The sequence below is a fragment of the Mytilus galloprovincialis genome, chromosome 3 (genome assembly GCF_965363235.1).
Source record: "Mytilus galloprovincialis chromosome 3, xbMytGall1.hap1.1, whole genome shotgun sequence".
In the NCBI taxonomy this organism is placed as follows: domain Eukaryota; kingdom Metazoa; phylum Mollusca; class Bivalvia; order Mytilida; family Mytilidae; genus Mytilus; species Mytilus galloprovincialis.
This window is the reverse complement of record NC_134840.1, coordinates 57,053,033-57,075,997: the sequence shown is the minus strand read 5'-3', so window position 1 is coordinate 57,075,997 and position 22,965 is coordinate 57,053,033. Positions and strand designations below refer to the sequence as shown.

At 31.6% G+C, this 22,965-nt stretch overlaps 1 protein-coding gene across 1 annotated transcript; it reads right to left on the bottom strand.

Moving 5' to 3' along the window:
* Positions 1 to 381: 381 nt before the first annotated feature.
* Positions 382 to 21,428, bottom strand: LOC143068411 (uncharacterized). Its single transcript, XM_076242429.1, has 15 exons — positions 20,214 to 21,428; positions 19,559 to 19,627; positions 18,655 to 18,749; positions 17,805 to 17,832; positions 15,594 to 16,173; positions 14,740 to 14,881; positions 12,837 to 14,044; positions 9,419 to 9,470; positions 9,040 to 9,126; positions 8,548 to 8,750; positions 7,633 to 7,786; positions 6,032 to 6,142; positions 5,267 to 5,373; positions 4,657 to 4,768; positions 382 to 4,082 (listed from the first exon to the last, which is right to left on the bottom strand). The coding sequence occupies exons 1-15, from the start codon at positions 21,394 to 21,396 to the stop codon at positions 3,759 to 3,761; spliced, it is 4,455 nt and encodes a 1,484-aa protein (XP_076098544.1). The 5' UTR covers positions 21,397 to 21,428; the 3' UTR covers positions 382 to 3,758.
* Between the last annotated feature and the right edge of the window lie 1,537 nt (positions 21,429 to 22,965).

Sequence of the window (22,965 nt, the reverse complement as noted above, 5' to 3'; positions counted from 1 at the left end):
GTTTTTTGAAGTTGTTATTAATGCAGATAATTCAACAAAGTTACATTGCAAAAATCAAAACTAGCTGTAAATCCTTTATTCTTTATACACAATATGTACTAGAGTCACATTAATTGGTGATAGTTGGTATTTTTAGATTCACACTTATAAAACTGAAACTCCAGAAATGTAATTATTTTCAATTTCTCAAGACATACACCTTATTGCTAATCCCGGCTGACCCTGCTGGTTGAACTTTTGACGCATACAACAATCACTTTTCCATTGTGGCGTCAGATATTTTGTATTATGGCGTCAAAATTTTACTGGAATCTGTATGATATCCCGTAATGGGGGACAAATAGCGATAAGGTGTATTCCTAGTCATACATGACAACAACATTTATTTAGTATGTATTTATTGTAAAAATTCAACTGCAACCATAGTCATTAAAAATGTTCTCATGTAAAAATCTATTTGTTCATTCTAATTTAAAACATAAATTCTACCTGTACTGTTGGATTATCAAAACATGACCTTTGTTTCATAGAAATTCAAAATTTAATGTTCATGTTACCTTGAAGCTCAAATGGAGAATGCATACTTGAATCATATGACATATACAAAGAACAAAGCAGTGTAATGAACTTATACATTATTCATGTGATTTTCAAACCAGTTTTTGCGACCATAAATATAGAAATTAACTGATCAACTACTATCATTTATAAATGTCAACATTGTAGCATTTTTTTATGTTCATAAAAATAATTGAACACAAGTTTTGTTCTATTTCAAAAAACAAATCATAAATCAACCTTAATTGCAAGGTATGCTTAGATTTGTAACTGTTAAATGTGGACCATTAAATATTTACTATATATTTTACCTATTTTTTAGGCAAAAAAAATCATCACCCAGCATAAATGATCTGAACATAATGGGTCAAAGATTCAGAAGGTTTCTTAAATAATTAAGAATTGTTTTTATGGAAGTTTAAAAAAAAATGAAAAAATGGGAAAGAAAATCTGTAAAAAAAACCCACCATAATAAATGTCAAACTTTCTGAGCTGTCCGCTGAAATATGTTTGTTGAATAAAAAAAGAATAAGATGCAAAGTAAATGGTAAATAAAAAAGATCAAAACAATATTTCATGATAATTGATGCAAAATTTCAATATTTGTTCTCTTTTTCTGTGTCTTTCAAACATCTGGGTAGAAAAAGTGTAGGTGTAAGTAAAAAATGGGAACCTTCTTTTTTCTGCCAACCCCCTCCCACTTTTGTGCAACATTGACAACTATCTGTTGATACCACTGCTAGTAGGATTTTTCCATTAAAAGTGGTAGACCTACAGGCTATTGAGATTGGACCTGTTTAGACTGTCATAGAACTTCTGTTATGGTCTTTTCTGCACACAACATAGTACGTGTTATATGAGGATCATTGAACTCATATTTAAAACTATATTTTTGGTGTGACAACTTTGGTTATCAAATTGAACAAAACAAACTCAATTTGTATCTAGTAATCAACTCCAGTTGTTCAGGCTAACAAACGAAAGATTAAATAATTACAATTTTCATGAAAGTTTCAAGTCAAAGAAAAGTCAAAATTTCCCTGAAAATTCGGTCAACCAAAACTAATGCAAAATCATTTGAGTCATTTTATGAACAATGGACTATACAATGATGATGATAATGTAATGACACAACTGAGTATAAAGATTCATTTATGTGAAAGTTAATGGTGTGATAGAATAAAATTATGAAATTATGAAATAAAAGAATTAAAAAAAACCAGAGCAAATGATATTATGGAGACTCAAATAATGGATAGCTTCATAAAAAGAAATTACTAATGGCAAAGCTTGTATTGTGTCTCGACTAGCTTAATTTTGCACAATTTTTTATGATAAATGTGAAGTTATTTACATTATGTTACAACATGATAATCTCTTTGTCAAAAATTGTTCAACTGACATAAATGTTAAAAACAACAACAATTTTTGTAACATAAGATGTAAAACAAAAATAATTGAAAGTACATCGTATGAACATCTTAATATGCAAAAATGCACATGAACTATATGTGTTCAGTGTCTGAAGATATAAGCTGTATTTGTACTAAGATAAGAAACAGGTGAAATGCAAGCTTGCGCAATATTAAGAGAAAATATAAATACTTTATCCTGCAATTAATTTGAGTAATATTTTAGATCAACATAGTTCATTGACCAAGTTTCTATCCATAATTTATTGAAAGATGTTATAATGCTATTTTTCGAAATATTTTCATTTGTTTCCATATACGGTTATAATTTTCCGTCTTACACTACCAAATTGAGAAATATTTGTTCCCGGTAGAACTGAGAATGAGATGATGTCATTAGCCAAAAGTTGTTGACATTATCTAGGAATATAGCTAAAAACAGATTAACTATGGTCTTTCAAACTTGAGGAAGCTTCTCTGCCTCATCTCAGAGCTCATGCCTATGATAAAACTTTAGCTAAGAAACTTTCTCTACTTATCTGAATCATTGATAGTCTATAATCAACATGCTACCATGAAAATTTATTTCACAGAACATCTTTTAATGAATTACAAACAATAAACACTTGTTCAATATTACCCAGGGAGGATCAAGAGGTCAAAGGTTCAATCATAACATGGGAACAAGAGGTCAAATGCAAAATCTTACTGAGGGAATAAGAGGTCAAAGGTACAATATTACTATGGGAGCAAGAGGTCAAAGGTTCAATCTAACTGTGGGAACAAGAGGTCAAATATTCAATCTTACTGTTGAAACAAGATGTCAGGTTCAATCTTACTGTTGGAACAAGAGGTCAAAGATTCAATCTTATTGTGGAAACAAGAAGTCAAAAGTTCAATCTTACTGTGGGAAGAGGTCAAAGTATTAATCTTACTGTGGGAACAAGAGGTCAAAGGTATAAGAACACATGTTGACCTGTCTTCAAATATTTTTCTACATCTGGTTTATACTGTTTTAAAAAGTGTCATGTATAACATACAGAAAAATCATATTTTAAATATATGGAACAATAATCATTACCGAAACTGAAATAAAGTTAAAAGTATAAAAAACAAGTTTTGCATAATTCACCTCAAAAAGGAGTCTGACAGTGCATAAAAAAAAATTAATTCAATGTAAATAACTGTCTTAAAATATTTGACATGGAATAAGCAATAAATTAATGTTGCTTCTAGAACATAACATGGGTATCAATTAACCTTAATCTAAACCTAATCTGTAGACAGTACATGTAATTATTTCCAATAGATACAAATTGCAGTTTGAATGCATAATATTCAATAAAAAAAATCAAGGAAAAAACATTAAATAAAAAAAAAAAAAAAATCCTTTCTGATGTAAAGGTACATATTTTACAGTTCGAATAGTTTAGTTTTGTTATTTTGTTGCTGAGATACCAGGAACATCTTTTTACATTAATTTAATCTCAAACGAAGGTAAAATATGTAAAGGATAAAAATACGGCCCTTCAAAATTAACCACTTTACGCTACAGACATTAAGAAAATATTTATCAGTCTTGGCAACCATATGAAAGCACTTATCACTTCTATCTACAGCACTGTGAAGGAAAAAAAGGTATACAAACAGATTTGTTCCTACTTAAAGCACCCATTTTAAACATTATCTAACTATTTTTTTAATTAAACTTCAACATTTTCTATTTTAGTAAACAATGTGTGCAAATTTAAACAAATTCAACAATTTAAACTGGAATCAATTAAATTATCAGCTATCTACTTCCTCCCTCGAAATGGACTGTGCACTGAACACATTTAACTTGGTACTTGGCAAGAGTTTTGTCAACTTCTCTTTGAAGTTAACCAGACTGATATATTCTGTCAACGATTCACTTAAAGCATCATATCCATTGTCAGAAGCTGGTAAGAATGGTATCCACTCCTGGTTGTTTTGTGTTTGCTGTTTGTTCATATCCTCACCGTCTAAGATAATGGAAGAGTTATTATTGCTTAGTATTCCCCATTCTAACTGTTGTAATAATTTAAGCTTGGATACTGTGATTAGAGTATAGGAATTGACCTGTGCTGCAGGCTGAAATAGAAAGCAAAAATATGCATTACTATATGTATTACTTCACATTTTTCATTAATTCACAAATGTTTGCATGTACATAATGTATTCGTTTTTGCTACTGTTGAACAATGTTCAAAAACCAACTTAAACTGATATAAATCATACTTTAACTAATATAAATCATACAATTTTTTATGTATAGGTTTGCTCATAGTATTGAAGCCATACAAGAGACTTTGTGTATAAGTGTCCATCAAAATTATTCCATGTTCCACATTTCAATATACAGCTGTGTATAAGAATCTATAAATTAATTTTTAACACTGAATTTTGAATATTTCGAAGATTACTCAAATTTTTCTACATCAATAATCTATCATGTACTTAGAAAGTTCTTTTTGGTCAACATGACTGATTTGATTATTCCTATAGCCAAGGACCATGCCATGAATGATAATAGCATTTTCCCTTTCAAGGATATATAGAAGGAGTAAGTTTTCCAGAAAATATGAGCAACCACAAAAAAAAACCATATGTTAAAAGTAACCTATCCTGTAGATTACTTTCTATAGTTTCTAGTTATTCAACTAACCTGATTTGATGTGTCTGGCCACACAGTTAGGGATTTCAATTTCTCAAGCTTCTCTAAAGTTTTGTGTAAGTTCTCAGGTATCAAGAACTCTATTAATTCAAGGTTTTCTAGTCTGAAAAATAAGTTGTTCTGTGAAGTACCTGTAGGCAAAATATATGTAACAAGGATGTATGCATTGTTGGGCTTTGCATTGATAAAATTGATTGATAATTTGGTGATTAATGCCATTTTTCCACCACAATTTGTTATTTTGTTGAGGCCAGCTTTCGTTGGTGGAGGAAGCATTACCTTCAGCTAGAAAACTGGTTATCCTAATCAATCTAGATTGTCAAATGCACCTGCCACCTGTTAGGTTCAATTCAAGATTACTTAGACCAATTCATATGCAATTGGCATGTAATGATTCAATCAGATAAAAGTTAAAACAATGCTATATATCATAATATAAGGATTCATATGGTTTTATTATTCAGTGACTTTCTGAAAACTCATTTTCTTGACACTGTATGAAGATATTGTTTCAAAAAATTATTTTTCTAGAATACAACTTTAAAGCTGGGAAATATAAGAATAGGACAGAGAAACCTCAAAACATATCACAGTAACTTACTTTGTAAGATTACTCAGAGCGTCAGGTAAACCTGTCTCATAACTGTTTCCTCCACATTCTAATCTTAATGTCTGCAAGTTTGTCAATTTACTGATTATTGAGTATGTCTGAAATGGAACACATCATTATTAATTCAACACTTTTCTTTCATTTTATAAGATATGTTGGCAATGCCACTTGATTAAAAACAATCAAAGTAAAGACATACATTAAAATATCCCCACACAGCAGAATATTTACTTCAATATTTACACATATTCAAGTTGAACTGGTATTTCTAAGTCTACAATGTCTTAACTTTATAACAGAATAAATTATAATAAACATTCCTCAGCAAAGCAAGTTTTCAAAGTTTTAAAATTTATGGTATTTTTGGCAATGTTTTAATTTTAGACTAGAAACTATAGTAGTATGGCACAAAATTTTGATAATGGTGTAGGTCCATAAAACGTCATATATTCCATAAAGGGGATATGCACTGTATAGAATTCTTATAAATTGGTTTGTCTTTCCTTTGAATACCTATGATTTATTTTTGACATAGAAGTTATCGGGATGGATGACAGGGAAATAAATTTTAAAGCAAACTTCTTAAGGAAATTTATGGTTAAGTTTGGTTCTGATTAATCCAGTTGTTTCAAGGAAGGATTTTTGAAAATGCTCAAGAATAAATAAACATCTTATGCTTAGGCAACAACAGCAGCTAAGTTACAATGGAACCAACATAGCAAAATAGTTATCACAAGAAATATACAGAATACATACCTCTGGTGTCCATGATGTACAGTCTCCTAATTCTAGATGGACCAGATTTGGTAACGATGTTAGGAATTCTAATTCTTTATCAGATTCAAAGTCCTTTAAAGTTGTTAATGACTAAAAAAACAAAGGTATTCATTTTGAACAGACAAAAAAGGTGGCTTATTGAGTATTATCTATCGTGTGAATATTTGATTAAAAAGGTGGACATGTAAAACAGTTGACACACAATAAAGTTTCACTATTAGTCCAGTCAAACTAAGATTTAACCCCAAACTAATTGCAACAGAAAATGTTTTAGTTCTAATCTATAGCATTAAGCCCTTAATATACACAGAAAAAAAGTCCCATAAAATCTAACTTGAGGAAAACTCAAAATCAGTATTGTTAATTTCCACATGTGACATGTGGAAATTAACATTGAAAGGGGAGATAACTCTGCAAAAATGAGTCTTTTTGGGGTCAGTTTTTGGTTGATTTTCTTAAAATTTATGTACAGTATGATACTTGATGGGGTTATAAGTTTGTATTTGACTAAATTATAATATCTTCTGCTTATGAAATGAACAAAACGGAAGTGTTATGTGTAGTTTTATTTTTTTTGTGCGTTTTTCATTAAAGAAATTGCAAATTTGTGGCTTTTTGACCATTTTCAAAAAATAATATGAAAATTTGGTATTTTTTATATCTATATATTAAATTTTTTCAGCATCTTACTTGTTTAAAGAAACTTTAAATTACAGAAAGAAGAATACAAGCTTTTTAAAATTATTTTTATTAAATTTGAGATTATTTACCTTGATATGTTGAAAAATTCAATAAATGGTCAACTAATGAATTATGAAATCTAGATTATAGCATGACAAAAGATATGAAAACACCTTTAAAGTTGTTTGTTATACTCTAAAGATGGCTTAAAAATCAAGAATCAATACATTTTGATGAATAGAAGCGTTAAAGTTATAATTTTGTATCATTTTTATTGATATTTCTGCCTTTTTTGTAGAGTTATCTCCCTTTTCAATGCAAATCTCCATAGGAATTTTAAATGGTGATTTTTTTTAGTCTTTCTCAAGTAAGACTGTATGGGACTTTTTTCTGTGTACATCTGAGGTATATTACTAAAGATTAAAACTTTAAAATCTTCTGTTGCAATTACTTTAAGGTTAGGGTCAAAATTATGCTAGATTGACTGGACTAAATGATTATACATGTATTTCAAAATATTTAACACAGTCTATACAGAAGGCTTTGAAAACTATTTCAAAACAACTTAAAGAAAAAAAGGTGCAACTTAATGAGCATTCAATATTATCAATAACTGGAATCCTTTTAGAGTACTGTTAGTGTTATTAATTTAACAGAGATATAATTCATCAAATTTCTGTTTATAGATACTACACTTTTTCTCCAAGAAATGAGCTATGAATGATCAGTTATTTTAATGGCCTATATCTCAAACTTAAAATTTTCTTGTTTCATTATTTTTATTTCAGATGATTCACAATAGCTAACTTTTATAAATTAATGGTTACCAAATGTATAGATACAGTCTTCCATTGTTGTTAACTCGTTTTAAATTTATTGAATAAACAAACTTAACTTACTAGTTTCTGCAAATGTTTTAATGATTTGAGCTCACTTATTCCTCCACTAAATGAGAATGCTGGAAGAGCAAGACCAGAAATTCCTCTTAATTTCAGTACTTTTAAGTCAGATAAAGATGAAAATTTCCCTATATCTATCTTTGTTGGATTTGTCCTGAAATCAAAAGAAACCTTCATCACATTTTGTTAACAATAGAAAATATTTAAATTGTACAAAAACAACCTCACTTCTAAAAAAAACCTGAAGCTAATATTAATATTTTGCCATCATTTCATAGGATAGAAATTGTCTCAAAAACTTATTAATCATTCCACTGAATATTTGTTATGTTTTGTCTGCAGACTGTTTTCAGTTATACACAAAATTCCTACTTTCAGTTTTTGTCTCCCTTGTTGACATGGGAGACAATTGTATAACATTTCTTGCTCAACAACAATTATAATTGTGATTTTTCTTGTACCTTATCCCTTATCTTAGCTTGCTTAATCCAAGATAAATGAATCCACAGTATGAAAGTTAAATTGGCTTACAGCCATATATTTTATATCCAACAGCATTAGCTAATACTCTATGATATATCGTAAGTTCTCATTTACCTAATTGCTTTTGGAAGGCAACTCACAGAATTATACAGATTTGAGTTGCTTAGAAAGTTATGGTTTATGCAAAATCATAATAAAAACTTCCATTAGATTATACATAATATTTCAATATATGTAGCAGTTATTTGCTTCCAAAAGTCAATAAATTTGATATATGTATTCAACTGTAAAAATGTGAAATATAGTACAGGTACATACTTTAACATTTCTAAAAGCAATAAAAGCAAAGACTATTTACCCTTTAAAGAATAAATTGTGTGTAACTTTGCCAATTACTATTTTGTATCTTAAAGATCATACTTCAATACATACTTCATTTGTTCATTTGTGGAGTCACTTATCCATTCTGCTGTCAGGGCTTCTAACTGTGTGGTCTTCTCACATAGAGCCTGTAAAACTGAACCAGGCACTGCACCAAAGTGGATTGTATGAACACAGGTAAATAGGTGGATGTTAGAAATTAACTGGTGCCATGTCTTATTTCTATCTTCATAATGGCTTACTCCCCGTAAATCCTACAAAATGATAATAAATTAGTAAAGCTAAGCATCACACTGTATCATAGATAAATACTGGAAAATGATAATTGTCATTAGTGATTAAGATAAGCAACCTTTAAATTCTTCACAATTACTTGTTGTTAGTTAAGTTTAGTCTACTGTATCAACAAGAAATCCAACAAAATGATAACTGTTTCTGTGTAACTACAAAATCCAGCTGTGCCAGAGTGTGAGGGTGGAAACTGTTGGTAAACTGTCATGGCAGTGGCTTTTATCTGTTATATATAAAGGAAAAGTGACTCACCAGAATTTCTACTGCTCTCCTGGAAAGATATTTAGCTGCCTTTTCCCAATCTGCTATCTTCATATTTCTGAATGTTACTTCTCTCCACTGTAAAATGTGAAACATGGACGTATGAGTCTCTTAGTGATTTAGTTTTTTGATGCACATAATGCATTGGGATATGTTGGATTTTAATAAGTGAACAAAAAACGATTCTAGAAAAAAATAAAACTTACTATTTAATTCAATACTTATGCTGTCTTTTCAAAATTTAAACATCTATATAAATATCACTTGGTATTTGTATATAAAACTCTCACAAAAATGTAAAAGTTCTTGTATAGCATTTAGAAAATGTACATTTCCAGTATCAGTACAATTCAACACAAATAAAACTTACCAAACATGGATGCATTACTAATTTTCTCCAAGTTCTACAAACAGAAGCAACCCTGAAAACAGAAAATACAAAACATATAATGAAAATACAACAAAATATTATAAATTGACCCAACAATAACATACAAATACAAATTATCTTCAATATTTACACTTAATATAAAATTGAGAATGGAAATGGGGAAGGATGTACTTAGGTGAAATTACATAAATCAAGAATCGAAAATCGAAACTAATTACTATAAGCCGTAAAAGCGTTGGTTGAGAATCAAAATAAGCTAAAAATATTTATAGGTCATGGGGCTCCTTTTCGAGATATTTGTTATTTAAAATATGGCGGGAAAAAGCTGACTCGGACTTTTACCTTACTTTTGCATTGGTATTATTTGGGTCTCAAATCAAAAGAAAGAAAATCAACAATCTGCTATAATTTTGGAAAATGACCTTTTATGAGTTATTAAATCTTGTATGAAACTAGAGGCTCTAAAGAGCCTGTGTCGCTCACCTTGGTTTATGTGAATATTAAACAATGGACACAGATGGATTCATGACAAAATTGTGTTTTGGTGATGGTGATGTGTTTGTAGATCTTACTTTACTAAACATTCTTGCTGCTTACAATTATCTCTATCTATAACAGTACTTTCTGTGGAAAATGTTATTGAAAATCTTCAAATTTTAAGAAAATTGTTAAAAATTGACTATGAAGGGCAATAACTCCTTAGGGGGTCAATTGACTATTTTGGTCATAGTGACTTATTTTTAGTTCTTACTTTGCTGTACATTATTGCTGTTTACAGTTTATCTCTATCTATAATAATATTCAAGATAACAAAAAAAACAGCAAAATTTCCTCAAAATTACCAATTCAGGGGCAGCAACCTAACAACCGATTATCCGATTCATCTGAAAATTCCAGGGTAGATAGATCTTGACCTGATCATCAATTTTACTGCCTGTCAGATTTGCTCTTAATGGTTTGGTTTTTGAGTTATAAGCCAAAAACTGCATTTTACCCCTATGTTCAATTTTTAGCCATGGCGGCCATCTTGGTTTGTTGGCCGAGTTACCGGACACATTTTTTTAACTAGATACCCCAATCATGGTTAAGTTTGGTTAAATTTGGCCCAGTAGTTTCAGAGGAGAAGATTTTTCTAAAAGATTACTAATATTTACGAAAAATGGTTAAAAATTGACTACAAAAGGCAATAACTCCTAAAGTGGTCAACTGACCATTTTGGTCATGTTGACTTATTTGTAGATCTTACTTTGCTGAACATTATTGCTGTTTACAGTTTATCTCTATCTATAATAATATTCAAGATAATAACCAAAAACAGAAAAATTTCCTTAAAATTACCATTTCAGGGGCAGTAACCCAACAACGGAATGTCCGAATCATCTCAAAATTTCAGGGCAGATAGATCTTCACCTGATTAACAATTTTACCCCTTGCTCTAAATGCTTTGGTTTTTGAGTTATAAGCCAAAAACTGCATTTTACCCCTATGTTCTATTTTTAGCCATGGCGGCCATCTTGGTTGGTTGGCCAGGTCACCGGACACATTTTTTTAACTAGATATCCCAATGATGATTATGGCCAAGTTTGGTTAAATTTGGCCCAGTAGTTTCAGAGAAGAAGATTTTTCTAAAAGATTACTAAGATTTACGAAAAATGGTTAAAAATTGACTATAAAGGGCAATAACTCCTAAAGTGGTCAACTGACCATTTTGGTCATGTTGACTTATTTGTAGATCTTACTTTGCTGAACATTATTGCTGTTTACAGTTTATCTCTATCTATAATAATATTCCAGATAATAACCAAAAACAGCAAAATTTCCTTAAAATTATCAATTCAGGGGCAGCAACCCAACAACGGGTTGTTCGATTCATCTGAAAATTTCAGGGCAGATAGATCTTGACCTGATGAACAATTTTAACCATGTCAGATTTGCTCTAAATGCTTTGGTTTTTGAGTTATAAGCCAAAAACTGCATTTTACCCCTATGTTCTATTTTTAGCCATGGCGGCCATCTTGGTTGGTTGGCCGGGTCACGCCACACATTTTTTAAACTAGATACCCCAATGATGATTGTGGCCAAGTTTGGATTAATTTGTCCCAGTAGTTTCAAAGGAGAAGATTTTTGTAAAAGATTACTTAGATTTATGAAAAATTGTTAAAAATGGACTAAAAAGGGCAATAACTCCTAAAGGGGTCATCTGACCATTTCGGTCATGTTGACTTATTTGTAGATCTTACTTTGCTGAACATTATTGCTGTTTACAATTTATCTCTATCTATAATAATATTCAAGATAATAACCAAAAACAGCAAAATTTCCTCAAAATTACCAATTCAGGGGCAGCAACCCAACAACGGGTTGTCCGATTCATCTGAAAATTTCAGGGCAGATAGATCTTGACCTGACAAACAATTTTACCCCATGTCAGATTTGCTCTAAATGCTTTGGTTTTTGAGTTATAAGCCAAAAACTGCATTTTACCCCTATGTTCTATTTTTAGCCATGGCGGCCATCTTGGTTGGTTGGCCGGGTCACGCCACACATTTTTTAAACTAGATACCCCAATGATGATTGTGGCCAAGTTTGGTTTAATTTGGCCCAGTAGTTTCAGAGGAGAAGATTTTTGTAAAAGTTAACGATGACGGACGACGACGGACGACGGACGACGGACGCCGGACGCAAAGTGATGGGAAAAGCTCACTTGGCCCTTCGGGCCAGGTGAGCTAAAAATAAATGGGTGTTATGGGGCAAAATATTTTACCTTGTATTGTATGGAAAAACACCAAGGAGTTCGAACATTTGACTCAAATGCCAAAACCTCACCTAAGTACATCCTTAAGTACCTAAATTTGCATTATCAACAGATATCTTCCTTTTAAAATAATGATAAAATAAAACTGAATCTCTAAGTCTACCATATCTAAAACATGAGTTCATTTTTATGGTTCAAAATTTTAAATTATTTAGGGTTATACATGTGCATCTTGTAAAATTATACACAAAACACTGTATCATATATTCTCATTAATGAACTATATTTTCCTAATTCACCAATTACTAATATATATTTTTTGGGGTTATATCTTAAAAAGTAAACTCTATGCTGTTATTAGTATATAATGTCTTAAAAAAAATAATTCATGTCAGAAGTGGAATTGTTTTTTTTTTCAATTTTAATGTAGTGCAGGTGGTAGTGGAGTTAAGTTTCTGTCCTTTGTTTGTTGTTTTCGCTTGACATCATACTTTAATACTGGTAATCTTAAATAAATGCAAACTTTGGATATCGATGAAAACATAAGATTTTGCATCTAATCTTGAATGTACAAAATAATATAAACTGTTTTTTTTATATGGAGCATAAATACATAATATTAGATAGCAAATTATTCCTTACCTGAAAAGATCTCTAACATTCAGATAATTGAATATTAATAACATGCAGTCAAATCCTCCATATAATGACTGGATAAAACAACTTGCTGGATTAATACCAGATTTAAATTGTCTAGTTTTAGGAGACTCAATTGGTGTTTCTGCCAAAGTACGACTAGAATTTGGGACTATCGTTGGAAGCTGCCCACTACCACAATCTGTATCTAAACTCAATGTTTTATCATTAGTAACAGTCACACTCAATTTGGCTGTTTCACCTGTATTGACAGGAAAAGTATTTTTAGGCAGAAACAGTTTAAGTCCTTGCGCAGTATGTAGAAAAGAGGATGGCGGCACTGTCACTTGTGTATTGTTGATTTTCAGAGACACAGGTTGAGTCAAATTCAAACGTTTGATTACTGCGGGTGGAAGTGTGAGTAGCTGTCCTTGTTTGTTAGTTTCACTTTGTTTGACCCCATTCATATCAAGTCCTGAGGGTGTATGAGATTTTGTTCCTGGAGCCGCAATAAGACGTGGAGGCTGTAATGATACTGGTGATGATATGGACAGTTGTGGAGTTGGAGCTGGTTTACTGAAATCTTGAACTATCGGTGCAACAGGTTTCAATGAAGGATATACCATTGGTCGTACGGCAGCTCCTGGTATAGAGTTGTAAACCATTGGGGCAGGAATACTACCCATCGGAAGACTTGTACGAAAAAGTGAACTTGATATCAATGATCCAGATGTTGTTACAGGTATATACATCATCTGGGTGGTGGTAGAAGCAGTCAGAGGTGGCTTCTGTAATCCTTCTTTCAATACAGGATATTTTAAACTTGATTGATTTTGATTAATGTCTGATGCTTTCCTCTCTAGAAAATCTCTTACGTTGCCAAGGACACTACTACTAGCTCCACTACCTGGTAATTCATTCTCATAAGGATCAAATGGTTCTTTTTTGATCTTCACATTTCCGACAGAACTTGTTGCCGAGGATGGAGATACTGTTGCAACTGACGTGGAAGAGTTCAAGTTTGTTGTGTTAGATAATGCTTTAGTTAAAATTTTATTTAACGGCAAATAACCAGAGGTTGGAGTCAATTTTGGGGTTACATTTACAGGGGGTAACCTAGGCCCTGGTGTTATATTGACACAGTTTAACAAGGCTTGAGACTGTACATTCATCAAACCATCAGGTCCAGGAGAACAAGCCTTGTTGATACATCTCTGAAAAAAAAAGGAAAATGTTTCAATGTTGTCAGGAAAATAAGGTATATCAATTGCATTATACTCAAAAGTTTTCTATATTTGGCATCACTTGAAAACTCACATTGTTTAATGTATTTCTTGGGGAATTTTTAAAAGAATTTTTTTTTTGAGAATAACCTACTTATTTGAATTTTCAGGTATTTAATAAAAATGTTCATAAATTTCAACAATCAACGTCATATAAATAATAATGGTGAACAGGGGAAATACATCAATATATTCTGTTTTCCATCCTAGGAAATAAGTTTTCAACCAAAAATATTCTGAAGAAGTAAAAAAAAACATCTGCAGTGTTGAAACCTATGGTATAAAATAGTAAGTTAATTGAACATGTTTTCAATACTTAGGAAAATCAAACCTATTACATATGAGTTGGAAAAAGAAAAGTGAATCTGGAGTGTTGAAACCTATGGTATAAAATAGTAAGGTAATTGAACATATTTTCAATACTTTGGAAAATCTAACCTATTACATATGAGTTGGAGAAAGAAAAGTGAATCTGGAGTGTTGAAACCTATGGTATAAAATAGTAAGGTAATTGAACATGTTTTCAATACTTTGGAAAATCTAACCTATTACATATGAGTTGGAGAAAGAAAAGTGAATCTGTGTTGTTGTTAGATGTATATATTATCAAATTACTCCTTACTTACCAAACAAATAAATGAGTCAACAGTTTGGCCCAGATTTACACATTTAGGATGGAACATACAAAGACAGACATTACATTGCAATGTTGGAGGCTGACCAGTCAGTCCTGGACAGTTTAAGTTACACAGTGTTTCCAGTTTGTTCCTTCAAAAAATATACATTTAATTAAGTAGATACATTTGAATGAGATTATAAACTTCATTGTCCCAGGATGAAAGGTGATCAATTCTAGCCAGATAAAGTGTCAAGTCATTTTTGTTTTCTTTCCTGACATTGAAAACAATAGTTACCTTAGTAAATAACATACTCATGCTACTTGTACATATTCTTATTAACTGTTTCCATAATATCTTTTTTTCCCTTCTTTTTGAAGTTTTTTGCAGTTTTAATGGGATGCAATTACATGTACTGAAAAGTATCATTTCAAAATTTTCTATTGCCTTTCTGTGTATTAAAGGCACCTTAGGCTCAAAAATAAAATAACAATCATTGCATATTTTGCAGAAATCTAAATATTCCATCATACTATTTCAAAATCTATGTTTAAAAAGAGTGGAAAGCACCACAATGTTTAAACACCTGTTACAAATTATATTACACAATTAAAAAGTCAGGAAAACACCACAATGTTTAAATACTTGTTATGACTTAAATTACACAATTAAAAAGTCAGGAAAACACCACAATGTTTAAATACTTGTTACCACTTTAATTACACAACTAAAAAATCTGGAAAACTCCACAATGTTTAAACACCTGTTACGACTAAAATAACACAACTAAAAAGTCTGGAAAACATCACAATGTTTGAACACCTCAGTGACCTGTTACGACTTAAATAACACTAACAACTTACCTCTCTGGACTAACTGCTGCTTTAAATGATTTCTGCGTTGTACTCTTCCTAGCTGTACCCTTTGATTTAAAAAACTTCTTTTTAGGTGGTGACATAGATGGTGAAGTTCTAGTTTCTTCTAATGTCGGAGGGCATTCTGGGAAGGTTGCTTCCTTGGCAGCCTCTTTATCTTGTTCGTCAGGGTCAACAGGTTCTGTCTTTATCTGCAGCTGCATTTCTGACATAAATGGAACCTTTTCATCTTTCTTGTCCTCCTTCTCTATTGTAGGAACCCCATCTTTTGTCTGTTTTATGATAATAGTAGTAGATATTGCTGGTTTTCCGGGTCCAACAGAATGTTTTCTCTTCCTACCTCTTGGTGACTTAGTTATTACTGACTGAATTTCAGTATCACTGGAGGCCCCATTGAAAGGAATAGCAGGCTCATCAGAATCCTTCTCTATAACAATTTCTGGCTTTTTCTTTCCTATTTTCAGTGGTTTGCCAGCATTTCTTACACTTTCAAATGGTGGACTACTGATAGGAGTCTTTATAAAGGAAAAATTGTTTTCTGTAAGGTCTGAAATCTTGTGTTGTCTCACTAAAAAATATGTAAACATAATTATTGTGGATTCATTATTATACCCGAGATACATATTTTTGGTGGGTATAGATAAATAAACCGTACCACACATTATAAAAAAATCAATAAATACAAACTGTCTATAGGCTTGTACTGCACACATTTGCAAAACCAAGAAATCAAACATCCATGAAAATACAATTGTTCCTCAATCCACAATTTGTATCCACTAAAATAAGTTTATCCTGCAATTGGGTGTTCTACTATACAGATACAGCCCTACAGATATCGCTATGCTGTATCAAATTACTATACAGATATTGCTTAAAAGCTCTGCCCACTGCCGGACTGAGTATTGTATGAACCTGCGTGACCTCAGAATGGGTATTGCAATCGCATTCCAATGACGTATCAATTGCGAATTAACAATTACTTTTATGCGTTCTGTATGTTTTCTTTAGAGCAATAAGAGTCACACCAATTTTCTGATAACATACACACATGAACAGCCGTCTTTTCTAAGATGACAACTATCGATTTCAAAACTTGAATGTGTATGATTGTGTTAGGGCTATTCCAGAAAAAAATGTATGAGGGGGTTGGAAGGCACATTATATTAATAATACATGGGTGATGGGTATCAGAGCAACTTTTCACACTATAATGCACTATAAGTCTCAATTCCAATTGTCTGGGTGGCGAATGCTGACAAAAAAAGCCTTCCAACCCCCCCAACCCCCCCCATACATTTTTTTCTGGAATAGCCCTTACAAAAACAGTTATGTCAATTTCAGCATGCATGTTTAGTGAATGCCAAGTCTGAAGCGTAGGACAACTCGTACACTCCTGTTTCAAATTGGACAATGTTTTGTTATTTGTTTTTACTGTTGAAATTAGTTGTTATGTTAAAATAGATAATTATTCACTTTGAGCGAGGTAGTATTGTTGACCATTCGAGATTCTTTTTTTGCGAACCTGTCTTCAGCTGAATGTGTGATTACGTAATCGTATTACTACACGGGCCTCAAGGGATTTCAAAAATCGAAAATAAATGCAAAACATGTGGGTTTGTTTTGTCTTTTAAAACACAAATAGTATACAGAATTAATTGCAGGATAAAGACAATTACTGTTTAGTGTCTTTAAATATCAGCTGTATTTGTACTCGGCTCGAAACAGGTGTAATAGCTCGCTAAAAGCTCGCATACACCTTGTTTCCTAGCCTCGTACAAATACAGCTGATATTTAAAGACACTAAACAGTTATTGTCTATGAATCCACAGTTTTGGGAAACATTTTTGTTTTGAGTTTGTCACTCAGTAATTTTGCTAAGATACATGGTGTTCGACATATTTTAAAGGTGTTTCATGTGCAAAGAATTCCTCTGAAGCCAGTGCTAGGGACTGTCTTAAAACTTGCAGTGATCATCGCAATGAAGGTCTCAATGTGACGTTGAGGGGAAGAACAGCAATAAAATTGCTGATCCTTTGCTTTTTGTGGACTTTTTTGCTGTGTATGTAATCACTTAGTGTCATGGATGGATACCCCATATCCTTTGTTTTTCTATAACATATTGCAAGTCATCAATGTCAAGCTGCAGACCTAATAACATATTTTATAATCCTCACTACATCTCTCTTTTATACTTACAGTGAGCTGAAACTTCTACCATGGATCTCTGCAAATAAACAAAGAATTTACTGTATATTCCCTTATATCTTTATTAATAGAAACTAACCTTTAGTTTGTTTGAATGTCATCATTCAAGAGTTGACATGTGACGTCAAACAATAACATTAAAAAAAGATTATCTAACATTCTTCTTTTTCAAGATTTATTTTTTAACTGATAACAAAAATTATTTCTGCACCATAAAATAATGACATTACGAAAAGGATCAATAATGAATACCAAAGTTATCAAAGAACACCTAAAAAAATGTGTAATTTAACCTTGAGGTAAAACTTTCCAGAAGTCTGATCTAGACAGTATTTTTTCAAAATAATTTGAATTTTAGGTTTAACGTTGAGATTGTATGTTGGTTATAAACACAAAGAGACATGTGGTTTAAAGGTTAATGTCAGTAATAAAAGTATTTGATAAAATTTATTTGTCCTTTCTTTTTATAGGCTAGATAAATGAAATTTTTCATGTACAGAGTAGCCTTTTTTACTCCAGAAAAAGGACACTGGATTCATGGTGGAGAAATCTAAACACACAGTTTATACATAACTATAATTAAGCTGTCGACATGATTCTCATATTTGTTTTATAATTCTTTTAAGTTTTAACATCTTCTATTGTTCAAAATGACAAATTGATCAAACACAAGTTTTACAACTTAAAAACGTCTTCTCAAAAAGAAGATAATTCTCTTTTAAATTACATGTTGTACATAAAGAAAACTGAAGTCTAAGTAGAGCCATTAATTTCAAACAATTGAATGCTGTGCTTGTGCTTAGTCATACTGTACAGGTGACAGCTTCAATATCTGACTTACCAATTTTTTACCAATAGGAGGTTTATAATATACATCAGCAGGTCTTCTCTTGTTATCATCAAATGTATTTCTAACTACAATCTCTCTGGTCCAACCTATGAAAATAATACAGCAAGTTTATAGGGTATACTGATTCTTAAATGTGAATAAGTATTAATAAAATGTATGGGGGAAAATAATTTGACTGCTGCTAGAACACTTCCCGTTGTCTTCATTTCATAAGAAAGTAATTAAGTGAGGTTTTGTACAATGTTAATTGCTTTTTTTCCCAATCAGGGGGTTCAATTGACATGAAAAAGAAAGAAAAAAATTTGTGTACAAGTTTTAATGACTATTTTTGTAGCCTTTGTTGCAGTATAAACTTTTTGGCATTCAGTTCAAAAATTGTCAGTGTGTTGTCATTTGTAAAGTTTAAATCAAGAACAATCATTGAAGGGCTCTTTTAACTTGACACCTCCAAATAAAGTTTCTAAGACTTACAAAAATTTATACTTTTCTGACATTGACCTATCATTGTATATGCATTATACACTACACAGTATATATGTTTGCTTGTGTTAAACAAGATATCAAAGCTTTTGAAAAGGGTTATTTATAAGCATATTAAATACAGAAATCTTCATAGAGTTTGATTTTTCATCCTTTGAATAAAACCTTCACCAAATCAATGCAAGATCAGATTTTATCATCTTTATAAACAAAATTGTGCCTCACTCCTTGTGCATATTTAAGCAAACAAAAACTACTTCAAATCAACCATTTGTCTCATTGGTAATCATACCACATAGCATTATTTTCATGTGGAGCTTGTCATATATAGGGTTTGCACAATTGTGTGTGTGGTAATGAGTGGAGAAATTGATGTTTCCCTGCAACAATTATACACTTATTTTAGTATACAAACCATATTCTCCTGGAAGTTCTAATGATTTAATATCAAGGTTGGGATATTTTGGCTTCTTCAGAGGTGTACCTACAAAATAAAACCAAAACATGTTTTATAGATCAATGAACATGATGAAGTATATAGAAAGCTAGAAATTTATAGACACGTACAACAAGTAACTTTGTATAACAATTTATTGTGAATGGTGAACACATAATAGAAAAAATTATGAAAATAATTATCATGATTATCATGATTATGATGTTTGGTTTTTTGTAAAAGACATGATTATATGCAAACTTTTGTATACCCATCAATTTATTATGCAGTAATAAACTTCAATCAACTGATTTTGTAAGTTATGGTAAACATTAGACCTACCAGTAATGATATTTAAAGGTTACGGTGAACAACTAACCAACATTTAGGCTTATACTTAAAATGGACTTCATTTAAATCATCAAACATGGAAGTATTCCAGTCCAATGATACTTTCAATTACAAGTGAAATCCCTATTTCAAAGAGAACCATACAACATAATTTAAAGCTACTATTTCAGTATGACCAGATGACAAAAGAAACATTTACATACAGATAGTTCTCAGTGATGTGTACAGTATTTTCATCTTGTAGTGCCAAACACAGTAAAACTGCATATACCCTTAAACATACCTATAGCTATACTTGTATTTGGTGAGTCAGTACTAGTTCTGCTTGTTGTAGTAGTAATAGTGGCATCAGATAATTGTTTAGCTTGCTTTGTTCTTGATTCTCTCACAAATCTCTGGGCTCTCATGTCATCCTTTGGGTTATAATCAGGATCAGCCTCAAACTCACTGGTGTAAATATTGTCAGTTTTAGGTGTTCGACTTCTTTTCCCTCTTCCAAAAACATCCTCTGGCCTTAAGATATCTTTGTCATTGATAATGATTCCCATTTCCGCATCTTCTAATTCATGAGGAGTTTTTGACAGGAACTGACTAAATTCTGTTTCACCAGTCGATGAATCTAACTCTGCAGAAATATCTTTTTTCTCATTTTTATCTTTAGTCTCATTTTGGGAATCTTCCATGACCTGATTTTCCTTAGTCGACTTATCATTATTTTTATCCTCCTGACTTTCATCTATTGTAAGATTATTTTCTTTTTCTTCCTCATCCTCAATTGGTTCATTGCTTTTAATTTTTCCACTGGTTTTAACTGTTTCTACCTCAACATCTTCTATATTATCCTTCTCATTGTTTTTAATTTTATTCTCTTCCTCATCTTTATCGTTCAAATTTTCAGTATTCTTTACATTGTCATCATCATCGGTCTTTTTACTTTCTTTTACCTGCTCATTTCTCGTATCGAATTTGCTATCTTCAGGTAAATTTTCATCTACATCGGCATCTGTTTCCATACCTTCATCTTCACAATCTTTCTCAGCCACACTTTTTGTAGATAATGATTCAGATTGGTCTATACCAGATACACTCTCCATTTCAGAAGGTGTTGTTATGGATTCAGATTGATCTGCTGGAATACTTTCTATTCCAGATTGTGTTGTAATGGATTCAGATTGATCTACAGAAATACTTTCCATTTCAGATGGGGTTGTTATGGATTCAGACTTCTCTGCAGAAATGGTTTCCATTTCAGATGGGAATGTAATGGATTCAGATTTGTTTTCTGAAATGTTTCCTGCTCCATCTCCTTCACCATCTTCAATTGTGGTCTGCACATTAATACCTCCATCTACTGTGTCTCCATTCACTATTGCAACAGATTCAGCATTCATGTTGGAATCGTTTTGTGATTCTTTAATTGTCTTGACGTCCTGATCTGTGACTTGAGTTTTTGTTTCTTCTTCCATTTTTTTTAGATCATTGAGTCATTTTCTATTCCTAGAAATCTGAAAAGAAAAAAGAACAAAATCATAAAAAATATATTTAATGAGAAGTTCATCCAGCTGTAGCATGTGTAGCTGAAACACAGCAGATAAAAAATAATTTGACATACAAATGTATGATGGTTTACATTTTACTTATAATTGTGACTCAGGTGGTAGAGTTGTCTTCTTGGCACTCAGACCATATTTTCTAATTATATCTAGATAATCTCTAGTTAAACATGTTAAAGAATTATGGTAGTAGGTTTCCCATCAACTATTCTTCAAATATAAAATGCAAAATTGAATTATTATGAGTACGATTATTTTAACAGTACATTGTCATGATTATGAGTTACAGTTTTTAATAAGACAGTGGTTTAACTCTGGGTTTTATTTTTGCAATTCTCATAAAATCAAGTACTCTAATGAAAATTATATCATGCTCATACTTTCTAACTCAGTCAAGTAAGGGGAAGAAGTAAAGCTATCCTTACAATCAGTGTAACTTGCAACTTAACAATTATGTTGTTTTTTCATGATTTAACATAAATTTCCCCCCAAAACTAAACTGATTGTAACTTTGATTTTAATTCTTCAGCTGAGTTTACCTGACCAAATATCAGAATGTCCTAGCACAGAGTACAATGTATATCTGTCAAAAAATTATAAACGCCAAAATCAAAAGTAGGTCTATTGTTACAGGCCAAGACAATGTCGTTGGTGCTATTTAGAGAAACTATCATACTTAAAAGTTATCAGAAGACATAATAATAATACGACTGGTACCCAACACAGACCTGCATACAATGTACATGTATTTGCACAATCGTAAGATTCTTGAAATTCGACTATCAAACAACCATTGACAACTGGTCCCACATATGTTTTTTTTCCCGTCAGATATTTTAATATTTATCAAGCAAATCAATACAGCCGATACTTTTCAAAAACTCTGCAAATGACATTCATTTGACTTTTGGTGTTTTAACAACACTTTTAAGCACCACATTTAGGCTACATGTATTTCATGGTGGACAGTTCAACTTTTTATTGGTGGAGGAAGCCAAAGTACCTAGGGAAAACCACCGACCTTCGATAGGATAACTGACAATCCTAGTTAATTAAGATTAGAATTTAGTGCAACCTCACAAGCGGGGTTCGTACTCACAACATCAGTGTTGACTGGCTAGTGATTACAGTAGTAACTATTTAGACCACTCGACCACTGAAGGACATACAAAGTTGATGTTTTGATTGAAACATGAGGGGAATCACCATATGTCACAAATCTGTTACGGATTCATTGAAAAAAGAGACCCGGTTTTCTGCACAACCAGTATCATAATCAACTTCTGGACGTTTGTTCTAAATTGAAGAACACATGTGTTTCTTTCAAGTCTCAGGGAACGTATAAATTTAAACCATTGCATTGTAAGAACTTGTAAGAGATGCATAATATTAAATAAAAGTGTTTTTCATTTTTAACTGTGAATATCTTTTTAATATTTATAAGCGATACCCACAGAGAATCAACACAATAACATTTTTTAG

What these genes read in the sequence shown, in the direction of transcription:
- LOC143068411 (XM_076242429.1), bottom strand. Translation starts at nt 21,396, where the DNA reads ATGGAAGAAGAAACAAAAACTCAAGTCACAGATCAGGACGTCAAGACA. An exon ending in GGAGAGCAGTAGAAATTCTG is followed by an intron (nt 8,751 to 9,039) that starts GTGAGTCACTTT and finishes ATCATTTTGTAG; the next exon opens with GATTTACGGGGAGTAAGCCA. An exon ending in TAAAACATTTGCAGAAACTA is followed by an intron (nt 6,143 to 7,632) that starts GTAAGTTAAGTT and finishes TTGTTTTTTTAG; the next exon opens with TCATTAACAACTTTAAAGGA.